The 12,327-nt window shown below is 37.1% G+C and overlaps 1 protein-coding gene across 2 annotated transcripts in view; it reads left to right on the forward strand.

Moving 5' to 3' along the window:
* Positions 1-1,959: 1,959 nt before the first annotated feature.
* Gabra1 (gamma-aminobutyric acid type A receptor alpha1 subunit) overlaps positions 1,960-12,327 on the forward strand; it is a 54,606-nt gene continuing 44,238 nt past the window's right edge. The window contains exons 1-3 of one of the 2 annotated variants that reach the window (XM_004629412.2): positions 1,960-2,459; positions 4,817-4,905; positions 8,164-8,276. In XM_004629412.2, coding sequence (XP_004629469.1) covers positions 4,832-4,905; positions 8,164-8,276 — 187 coding nt within the window. In that variant the 5' untranslated portion in view covers positions 1,960-2,459; positions 4,817-4,831. Of the gene's footprint in view, positions 2,460-4,717; positions 4,906-8,163; positions 8,277-12,327 lie in introns of those variants that run through there. The other variant, XM_004629411.2, reaches the window with a different exon arrangement.

Here is a 12,327-nt window from a genome sequence, read left to right on the forward strand (position 1 = left end):
TATCCATAGAGAATTATCTAATAAATCTTGCCTGTAAGTATTGTGTTTTAAAGGCATTTGCATTTCATATAAATACCACAGCTTCCAGATTTTCCATAAACACTTCTTTTTTAGGGTATAAAAGTGCTAATTGTATCCTATTTCAGAGTCACATAACATTTTTAGTCTGAGATAGGATGTAACTGGCTTTTCCTTCAGAGTCAGTCGTTGAACTAATGACGTTTCAAAGGCTGTGTCGGCAAAGGCATAACCAGTGGTGGAGTCCGGTTATATGAACCTAGACACTTGACATCAAGTTGTACTTATTCTATAGGGGGAGGTAAAAGGATGTGCAGCAGTGTGGACACAACTAGATTGCATTGTGCATGGAGAGGAACTAAACAATGCTTTTAAATTGTTAACTCAGAGTTTCAAAACCTTGTTATAGTTAGTTTTCTTCTCAAAACTGTTCAATAAAACAAAATAATTAATGGATAACTAAGGTAAACAAAAGCAGGGTAATGCCACACAGGGAAGTTGCAAAGTTTTTTCGATATAAATCTTTAGGAATAAACTCTTATTTGTTCCATCATTTATTAGCTACTAACTACTAGCTCGATCAACAACATGCTAAGATGATCCTCACATGTTCCGTAATGTCCACAATTATTTACTAGAAAAGCCTCAAAACCAGAAGGAAACTAAGCTCCAATCCGAAAAACAGTCCTCAGTTTTGTATCTTTTACATTTTCAACCATCTGACATAAATTTTAATCATGAGAGCTGCTTCATTTCAGCATAAGGCCAAAGAACACTTGTAGAATCAAAAAAACAGAAGTGACGTGGGCCAGTTATTTAGGTTTTATCTCCTGTCAGCCACGCTCAGTCCCAATCCCAAACGTCTCCTCTGGCAGAAGTCTCCTTGGGAAAATGGCCAGGGAGCTTGCCAAGCCTTCTCCAGGACAAGTTACCACGAGGGGACTTCCCATCTTCTCAGCACCTCCTACCGCCTCTGAATCATAGTGCTGAAAGGACAGCTCCCAGGGATTCGGGCTGAAAGTAGCGATCTCAGAAGAGCACACATCCACTCCTAAACACAGATTCACAAAATCCGAGGAAGAAACCGAGCTGGCTTGATTGCTCTAAAATTTAATAAAGCTGCTGTAGAAACGCACACCTCTTCCCTGAGTGCATGATTCTTTCTGGGTGGGCAGCCACCAGGAAAGGTAATAGGAGAGGCCGGAAAGGGGTGGAAAAAGTGGAGAAGGGTTTTGTTCGGCCTCTGAAATTCTTCCTCCCCCTTTCCCATTCCCCTAATCTGAGAAATGATGAAGTTCAAGGCAAAGGATTGATTCCGGAAATGGAGCTAGGACTCGCAAATCTAGAAATGATGGACGTGGTTTATTTAAAGTTCAGTATTTCTCGCTAGGAACTCGGCGCAATTCGGAGTTAAAGCGCCTGCGTTTTCCTCACGATAGCTGGCACAGTTGTCTCTGAAGACAAAATCCTGGTTCCGGAGCGTGCTCTTCTCTGTCTGAGCTAGACTAAGCTTGGGTGGGAAGCGCTAGCAACCTGAGGAAGTGCGAGGGACTCTAAACCCAGCGGCCGCTGCCCCACCACCCAGAATCCTTCCCTGCCACCGGTCAGCGTTCCTGACTGCAAGACACAGGGGCTGAGAGAGACGTGAGGGAGTGTGTGCAAGGGAGAGAGGGAGAGGGCAGGAGCGCTCACTCGCCACACGTGTGACCCTGGAGCTCCCGTGTCACAGCCTGTGCTCATTCAGATGTAGGCAGGGGTTAACTATTCAATCCAAGGTGGGATAGTTACACCGATCTTCTGAGTTTTTTTTTTTTTGTTGTTTTTTGTTTTTCTTTTTTTACCGGGCACACCTTAAAACAGGGCGTTCATACATTTCAAGTGCGAAAAGATTTTAGGTGTCCCTCACCCCGGTCGCCTTGCTCCCTTATCCCCAGTCCCCCCAAAAAGCAATGCTTGCAGCAGATTGTGGAAGGATTTGAGTCTGCAGCGAGAGAACAGGAGATTAGGGCCAGAGCGATGCAAGTTAAATTGTGCTGCATATAATAAATGGGCGGATTGGTCTCGAGATCCAGAGGCTGGTACCACCTTCCTTTCTAAAATAAAATCTCTCTGGCATGAAGTCACCGCCTATTTCACATCCGGTTTGCCCTGGGACGTATTACTACTGTCTTGGTAAAGAGAAATCTTTTGTTGTATAGCTACAAATTGGATATTGGGAAGCAAATGTGGGTTTGAGATCTTCAGCGAAGGAGCACACCATGACGGCTCGAGGCGGGTGAGCGAGGCCGAGCGAGGACGCCCTCCGCCCCGCGCGCCGCCGCCGCCGCCGCCCGCCCCAGACCCGCGGCGCGCCGCTCCGCTCGGCTCGGCTCGGCTCTCCGCGATTCTCTCGCGCACACTTTCCTAGTCCTGAGTGATCTGGTGCCCAGAGGGGGCCCGAGGTAAGTGCGGCTGCGGACCGCGACACTCGGATCTTGGAACAAGGCTTTTCCTAGCTGGAGAGACAGGCTTGCAATCGTGGGGGGAAAGGAGAGAAAGATCGAGCTGGACCAGAGTCGGGTTCCCTAGCAGGTAGAAGCAAAGGATGCTTTTCTTTCAGGGTGAAAACTGCAGCGATAGAGGAGCATGATTTGTTCTCTCTCTTCTCCTTTCTTAGGCAAATTTGATTTATTCCGCGGAGTGGTGGGTGGTGACATGTTGTTTTGGTCTTTCTTTCTTTCTTTCTTTCTTTCTTTCTTTCTTTCTTTCTTTCTTTCTTCTTTCTTTCTTTCTTTCTTTCTTTCTTTCTTTCTTTTGCAGGGTGGGGGGAGTTGGGGTGAGTTTAGTAGGGTTGTTAGGGGCTATCATTGAAAGTTAAGAAGCTGGGACCAAAAACCTGCTTCCCTGTTCCATCCCAGGGAACACACTATCTCACCCTGGCTGAACAAAACGCCTCTTCTCATTTGTTTCTTTCTTTTTCTTTTTCTTCTTCTTCTTTTTTCACCCCCGTGGTCGCTGCTGACATGCCCTCTGTGGTGGGGGTCTGTCCATTCTGAACAGAAAAAAACTCAACCCATTATTCGATATGGGTAGCAGGGGGTATGGGTGCTTGGAGTGTGTGCGTGTGGATGGGAGACTGCAGGTGGAAGAGGCTAAGGAGCCTGCTCAGTGTTTCCTTAAACTATTATATTTATATTTGCAAGAAACTTTCTCGCTCTACTGAAATGCCATGCTAGGTTTATTTTTTTCTCTTTTTAAAATATAAGAGAAGGGCCAAAAGCCATGATTTTTTTTTTTTTTTTTTACTTTGGGGTTTTGTTTGGATTTGTTTATTCCTTTAGGAGTTTCCTCTTTTTATAAAGATCAACAAAAATTGATGGGGCTAAGAGAAGTTAAAGATTAATGGAAGGGTACGTTACAGCTGTGACATTTAGATGCACTATTTTAACATAATGATATTTGTTCAAGATTTCTTGTCATAGTCTACTCATCTGTGTCAGAGCCAGTCACTAAATTAAGAGCTGTGAGAGGCTCACAGTTCTTATCTGTACACCACTGCACTCTAAACTCATTAATTATGTTTCATTGCTTACAAGCTTGTTTTAATGGCTTTTACTGATTTAAAATGATCGCTGAGAGTATGGAAAGCATTTGGTAGATGAACTGAAAGGCATACCACATTAAATTACAGAGTTCTTATTCCAATGTGCTTTGAAATACTTCAAATACTTGTGTAGATTCAGGAAAGTGAATCTAAAAAATACCTTTAACCTTTCTCATGTTGTGATGGAATCATTTTCAGGACATCAAAGTAAAATGTTCCCATATCTACTCCATAGCCAGGTGGTCCTCTGTCTATCCAAACTCGACTCCACAAATTGGTCAAACATACATTTAATTCCCCACCTCTCCATTTCTCCATTTTGCCAGCATCCCACCACCAAGTCTAAATTCAACCATCAGATGCTGATTGATTGCACTTTACCTAAGACGAAAAAGAAATCCTTTTCATGCAAAAGCAAAGCATTCCAGCTTCCATCTGTTGGAGATGAAACATTTTCTAGCAGCAGCCTAGCAGAATTGGAGGATTGAAAGATGTGTGTGGGCATGTTTGTGTGCATTTATGTGTGTGTGGTTTGTATGTAGGAGAGAGAGATCAGCACATGGCTTGACTATAAAGTATGTCCTTTAGCCTCACAGAAGCATTAGTGAGCATATTTAACAAGGCAATCACAGGCAGAGAATAGAAGCACGACTTTGGCATTCAACAGTGTGTTTCTAATGGTCTTTATAAAGAGATAATACAGTTGCTTCTAAAGGCAAGGTACATCCTGAATTCAGAGATGAATTCAGTGAACAGGGTGTGTTAAGCCACCACATTCTACTTCCAAATGCCTTTTCTGTTACAGATATCAGCTAAAAAAAATCAAAGGAGAGTTCAAATGGGGTTCAGATCAGAAAGGTCAAAAATTGTAGATACTAAATAACAAGAGGAGGGTAAAGGAGACTATAATAAAATATAACAACTAGAGAAAATCCACATTTTTTTATGTTGACCAATACGATCACCCAAAAGCATTTCAACTTGCATTCTCTAACAAGAGAAATTCAGATACTGCCGTACTTTTGAATGGAGGAGTGTGAGGGGAACGTGGAGAATGGATGGTCCAGGTTCCATTGCTTCCAATGAGGTGTCATATTCCAGTGAGGTCATTTCCTGACTTCAAAGCATTCATCTGAACTGCCTCAGTCAGCCTTGGTGGTTCTAACCTGATGTTTCTTGCAAGACACATTGATCTCTACTTATTCTACTTTTCAGCTGCTCAAGCCCACGATGAAGAAAAGTCCGAGTCTCTCTGACTATCTTTGGGCCTGGACCCTACTTCTGAGCACGTTGACTGGAAGAAGGTGGGGGCACTTTATTTTCAATCTGCATGGGAATTTCTGTAACTTTTCATTTATTCCTTCAAGGGGAAGAAAATTGTCTACAGATGGATTCATGACTAAGGGAATTAAAAAAAGAAAGAAAGAAAGAAAACACCTTAGTTGCTATAAAATTCCAGCTAAGACTAATGAAGAATAGAATGAAAAACTAGACATCTTATTTGAATGTTAGTTATACACTTAAACCATTGATAAGAAATGTTTTAATTCAACATTTAAGTCATAAATTGAACTTTTCACTGATTAGTTGTAACTGAACAAAGCATGCGGCTTCTCAATTCATGGAAAAAGCTACCCCAAATAATGTCTCTATACTGTATGTAAGTTGATTCTCTGAAAGAAAATTTCTAGGCAAATGTAAATATCATAGAGTAGATTGTGAATATGTTAAGGGGAAAAATCTAATATAATATTTTCAATTTGAAAGTCTTAAATCTCTGTAAATGCATGTGCATATTGTTTTGAAGCTATTTGTGTCTAACCAAGAGAGCAGAACATTCTGGACACACATTTAAAAATGTTAGGTTGAGTCTAACTTCTCTAATTAGGCATAATTATTATGCAGACTAATTATTAGAAACAATTTAATAAGTTTAACTGTATTGAAAATATCTTCTAATGGTCCAATAAAAAAACATGATATTATAGTTGCAACTGTATGAATGACCAAATAATTTGATTTCTTTTTTAATCTGCCCTAAACTGTCTTGTAGAAGCTATTCCTATGGCTCTTAAGAAATATTAGACATATTAAAAAATAGAATTTTTCAAATGTAACTCTGAACCTTTAATGAGTTAAGGGAAAACAGAGGAACTAGCCTGGAAAGATATCTAAATTTATGAGGACAACTTTTTAAATTGTGAAGTTATTATTGCTTTCTTGTATTGTGTATAGTAAATTCTGATTACTAGATGAACAGGACAATAATTGTCAGATACTCCTAATTTGAGTTCTTCTGCTTTTGAAAAATTGTATCAAGTGTTACTATTGTAATGACCTGTAGATGGAGTTAGTGCACAGTGTTTTATTACATAGTGATTCTTATGGAATCAAAATCAGGTAATGTAACTGACATTGCTCTTCAAAATATGTATTGCCTTTAGGAAATACTATATTGACGTAAGTATTCATTTCTAAATAAATAACCTTGTTCTTTTTCCTAGGTTTCTTCTCAGCAATTACAATTTGACATGATAAATTAAAAGTAAAGAGATTAGACAATCCATAAAAGAAAGATTTCTGCTTGAATGAGATAAGCAGAAGTGGGAAGGGGGACATCTCTTTTGAGACATGTAGCCCAATGCAAAGTACTGGTAAAAGAAAAATTTACCAAACCAGAGAGGAAAACATTGCCTAAATTTCACATAAGCTTTAAAAAAAAGTGTAGGGAATACAGGTAAAAGTGACATCCACCCCATGTTCCTCAGATTGGGTGACAATCTAATTCTACTCTGCTGTCTCATCCCACCTCATTTCCCCTTTTTGATTATTGATTTCTTCTTTAGAGTTCTCTAGCAGGAGCTCTTGACAGCATAAGGTGTGCTAGCGGTGCTTTTCCATTTTTATAAAGATGACCTTCCAATATCCTTGAAAGATGCATGCATGGCAGTTGCGTTTGTGACAATGTGTTTTTGTAAATAATTTACTCCAGAAAATTATTTTTTTCATTATGGCTGTCATCTGCCAGTGAGACATACTGGAAATCACAGAGCTCATTAAAAATATGATTTTTTAAAAATATCAACATGTTTAATTTTCCCAAAAATGAGTAAACCGTCAATCTGTATGACACTAATATTGAATTCAGCAGAATAAAACATTGTTTCATAGGAACACACTTTATGTATTTCATGTCACAGACAGCTTTATGATATAATAGCTCATTAAGTTAAAACTTTACGAGAAAAGTATCCATTGCATGTGACCAATACAAATTAATGACATGCAAAAGTTTGTTTTGGAAATGAAAATTGGAGTATAGCTCTTCTCCTGTCAAATCAATGAATTTTGGTTAAAAAGTAACTATTTTTCTAATATTTGTCAGTAAAATAAACACACGAAAATGAAGCAAAAATGTCCATTAGCAAGAAAAGATGCATTTCTCATTGTCCTCAAGGTCAGAACTTCTGGTGAAGTGTAGCAGGGTGTGAGAGCCTCGCTAACACCAAAGGTGCTGTCCTCAAAGGGTTTGGGGGTGTCATGCCAATCATTACATAAAGTATAACTCAAGGAATGTAGGTATTAATATGACTGACATAGGAAATAATATGTGAACTATGAGGCTGAAAATCAAAGATAAATTAATAATGATTGCAAAACAGATCGGCTATCTCCTCATCAGTAAGATCCAAAGAGGAGTAATTTTTCCTACCTAGAAAAACGGAAAAAGTTTTAGCCTAAAAGTTCATAAAAGCTCATGTCTAGATCAGATCTGCTTGCCAACTGTGGACTTCTCTTAAGTAGCACCTTGAAACTGTAACATTTTAGTAAGCTCTAAATGAAGAGCAGGAAACCTGATTTTTTCAAGGATTCCTTTGTATCTAAAAACCAGAGATGACAAAATTCGGTATTTTCGATTTGAACAAAAACATTGAAATATCAGGAAATAAATCTTAGGGGGATGGAAATTCCAATATTGATTTAAAGCACAATTAACTTGGGAAATATATTTTATCCATTTCTCATCTAATTATCTTAAAATTAAGGACAACAAAGAAATCAAAGAAGAGATACAAGAAGTAGATGAAAAATATATGTTAAGAGGGTGAAAACTGCTTGTGTTGTTACGTGTTAACTTAAAAACAAAAGAAAGAACTGGCTTGTAACTCACATAAATGGAGATATATGTATTTTAACTTGGGAAGAAGTTTTCTAGATTTTTTCCCCTAACTTGTGTTAACTGTTTTGCTTGCTCTGAGAAGAAAAACTGTGTACACTACCAAACAATATACACATCAAAAATTCAAAAAGTGAGGATGCAACTCATTTTGTACTCTTTTCCTTTCAGATTTAGGAATACCAGAATAAGGAGACTAACACTGCTGAGGAAAAATATGAGAAAATGGCAAGGGCTAAAATATGGGCATTTTTTTTAACTTACCAGAAAGAATTTTCAAAGACTCCATTGCAAATAGAAACATTTAGAGAAGTTTTTAATCAGAAATGGATTGTTGGTGAAATAGATGTAGAGTTTCAGGGCCTTCTCTTCATGCTTATTCCAGCTCTGCACAGCCTTCAGTTCAAGATGAACTCAAAGACAACACCACTGTTTTCACCAGGATTTTGGATCGACTGCTAGATGGTTACGACAATCGCCTGAGACCAGGATTGGGAGGTAAGTAACCTTACTGTATTTTTTATTTCTTTATCACTATATCCTTTTTTATCATTTTATTGAAAAACAAATAGCAATGAGACAGCTTCAAAACTGATTAGTAGGACAGTTTCAGTATTTAATATGTTGCATATTGTTGTCTTCTTAGTGGTACAAGATGCAGACATTATATCCTATCCAAACACTATTGGAACAAATTTTTGTATTCATTGAATCAAGAGAAAGTAGCTGTATATCTATCCTAACCATTTTGAATATACAAATACAATATCCTTGCTCTCCCTGGCAGTAGTCATCTCATAGAAATGGGAGCATGCAGCTTTAAAATTCATTTTTAATAGATTGCTCAGTGTTAGTTCAAATTATCACAGTAGTTTTGTGCACATAACTGTAGGTAATAAGAGATGCTCATAGAACATGACAAAGATGTTGCGCAATGCTTTCTGTCTAAAATCTGATGATATATGTACAAGTGGGGATCCTATTCCCTTTCCAGACTGCATCAACTTCACCTGACACTGCTATTTTTGCACTGAATTTGAATAAGATCGTCCTATTTCTACTACTTAAGCATTTATTTTGAAGCTGGGCATGGTGGTGCCCACTGGGCATTCCAACCAGTAGGAGACAGAGACAGGAAGATGGCAGGACGTTCCAATGTACCCCAGAGTGAAGCAGTGAGTTCAAGGCCAGTCAAACTACATAAAAAGCAGTTTCTCAAGAGACAAAAAAATAACATTTTTTTCATTGTTGTGTACTAATATAGATACTCTATTCTGAGCTAGATTGCCACCACCTCTAGGATCAATGGTAAATAAGATAGAGATACATTTTTAAAAAAGTATTTGAGTATGCATTCTAGTTTTTGGTATTAAAATTTTATTTCTCTTGACATATCAATGAATTGATTACATAGAAGAATTTCTGCTTATAAAAAATAAAAATACTATATAAATACATGTAACAATAGTTACGTAGCTCTAGAAATGGCACACATAGTTAAATATTTCTTATATAAAATTATAAAGCTCTTTTATTCAGTTAAACAAAGATTGATGAAACAACATCGAAATATTGATCTTAGAGGAAAACAAGTGAGGCGAGCAAATAAATTACAGTTCATAGTCACAGGAAAATCCAGCATGATTCTGAGCTACAGCTAATGCTGCACCTTCTCCAACACACATGTAGAAATTACTTAATAGAACTATCTAAATAGTCATGGAATGCCAATACTAAGGAAACCCCCTCTTCTTCCCTTAGCATAGATAAACTAACACTAAGAAGCTTAAGTATTCAAACGCTGAATTTTACAACTGAGTAGTAGTAGGAACTGAGAGTCCTTTGCAGCATACTTTCCATAGTGCAGCCACAGCGATGGGTGTCTTGAGTCAGTTTTGAAGATGCCCAGGAACAACCTCATCACAGCCACTACTGTCATATGTGCCACAGGTCTCAGTTAAGATCCTTTCTTATCCATTTCAAACATTCATTTTAAGATACACTATGTAAATTTCTCCAAGTTTTACTTCATCCGGCTTGCATTCGACTTGTTAATCAAAAAATAACCCTGGAGTTGCCAGCTGTGGTGACAGGTGCTGCAGTCTTGGTTACTCTGGAATCCATGACAGGAGGATCCTTTGATCTTCAGTGCTCAAGTCCAATAGAGCAAAGTAGGGTCTCTCTCTCCTGCCTCTTTTGCTTCCCCTCCATTCCATCCCCCTAGTCTCTCAGAAGAAAAGGAAAAAGAGAGAGGGGAAAGGACAGCGAAAGGGAAGAGGGAGAGAGGGAGGGAAGGAGGAAGAGAACTCCTAAGTCAAATTGAAGTAGTAATCAGTGGAGAGCATAATTATTTACATGCTATATTAATATAAGGTCTGTGTAAGACTACACACCTGTATTGGCTCAAGGAAAGTTGTTTCACTTCAAAGAATTGGAAATAAACTACAAAGGTTGTTAACAGGAGAGAGATGTACAAAAAGAAGAAACAGGTTATTGATGTAAGCTTTTCAAAAGCAGAACTATAGAAGTGCTGATAAAAAATGAATATGATTCCTTACTTAATCTCTTCCCTGCTTATAATAAACTTCTCTACAAAAATAAGAATTGTGAAGCAGATCTAAAACCTTTGTCTCCATTGTAATTTAGGAAATCCTATTTGCCATTTTAATGTGAGTATATAAATATCCTGTCAAAGATTTGTGTGTAATTTTCAGTTTGGTGAAGAATTTTACAAACACACAGAATTTCTCTAACATCAGCTGTGTTGTCATATTGTTATTTGGGGTGAAAGTAACAAGAATTAACTGCAAATTTTTTGCTAATTGCATAATATTCTTAAACAATACATATATATGGGAACTCATTATTTGGCTATAGTCAAAGAAGGAATTATTTGAACTAATCTTTACAGGCCCTAGACATCTAAGGACCTTGTAGATATCTGTGTAGACTAAGAATAGGTTAAAAAGTTAATTTTCAACACTGTGGTGCTGGGAAATTTGATTAGAGAAATGACTACACTGATTCATCTTCAACATTGCTATTTTTGAATGTACTTTATAGCAATTTAATCTATGCAAACAATAAGACAAGTAAACGAGAGCTCAGAAGTAGTCCCTGTGGACACAGACAAGGCATCTCCTTTTACGCCGACAGAAGTAGACTATGCTGCAGTGACAGAGAATTCCAGGACCTGGAACACTACTTTTAAAAAATGGATGTGTTTCAGTTTTTTTTCTTTTAAGATTTTCTCTTTCTTTTTATATTTCTTATTCCTGGAAACATTATTAAAACAAATTAAATTAAAAAGTAGCTCCTCAAATCTTTCCTGTATTTCTATTTTAAATATTTTTAGGAATTACAGTAGAACTAAATGTGGTAAGTTTGAGGATTTTGTAAGGTTTTAATACAGAATGAACTTATTTTTTTTTACATTTTTGGAGTGTATTTTTAATTTGTGAGGATAGCACTTACTTATTACAGAAAATCAGTAATTTTACACATATTTTCAGAATATGTCTGCCACTAGAGGACTACAGTTTAAATCCTACATATTATTTTTAGACATTGTTAAAAATATAAACCACAGAACAAGAGAGAAATGTTAACACTCTTGATGGTTGACTGGTATGTTAAAATTATCTTACATTGTTTTTCTTCAGGATTATTTAATTTCACTGCTTTTACCACACAGTTCTGGTTACTTAAATATGACATGAATTCCAGTAAATCCTTACAGTCAAACAGATTCCCTTTATTTTTGATATAAGCCATTTGCTTATGGATAAAAAGACTGTTGGGGAAAATATTTGAAATTCATTTACTCATAAGGAGGCAAAAGGTCCCTCTGAGGAAATTCATGATCACAACCAAACTGGATTCCTTGTGCAGGAGAAAGTGGCCTATATCTTCTTTATTGTAATAAAAGTCTGATTTCACAAAAAAACAACATTCTGCGTAAAGCAAGGATTTCTTTGTCAGTGTCCTCAGAAAATATAAAACACCCGTAAGCTGAGTCTTTGAGACTAAGATAAGAATTTCTGCTCTGTGCAAATTTATCTTGACTCTGTTTTTAGAAACACATACTGCATCAGAAGGTACAGTATTAATTTTTTCAGGTTTGCACTTTGGATCTAATGATGAAAAAACAAAACATACAACATGGTTGATAGAAATCAGATTGCAAACATCACAATTCTATTTCCAAATGCTAGACCAAAAGGCATACTGAGAAAATGAGAAAAAAAGGATAACATGACAAGAGATACTCTAATGGGGTGTTTTTAAGAGCTGGAGGATAAAATATATATTAGCATATGTAGAATTCTAGGAAATTAATATGCTTAACTCAAAAATATGAAGATAAAAATGAGCCATGTTCATAATTGCAGTACAAAGTAAATGAAAGCAAAATTCAAATAAACTTGAATTAAAATTATCAGGAGATCAAAAACAAATTCAAAGTCTGGATAATTGTTTAATTCCTTCTTATTTACAATCTCTTTCTTTGCTGACAAGATATGGAGGGGTTTCTCCCTGTACCTCGGAG

The sequence above is a fragment of the Octodon degus genome, unplaced genomic scaffold, assembly GCF_000260255.1.
Source record: "Octodon degus isolate 3935 unplaced genomic scaffold, OctDeg1.0 scaffold00029, whole genome shotgun sequence".
In the NCBI taxonomy this organism is placed as follows: domain Eukaryota; kingdom Metazoa; phylum Chordata; class Mammalia; order Rodentia; family Octodontidae; genus Octodon; species Octodon degus.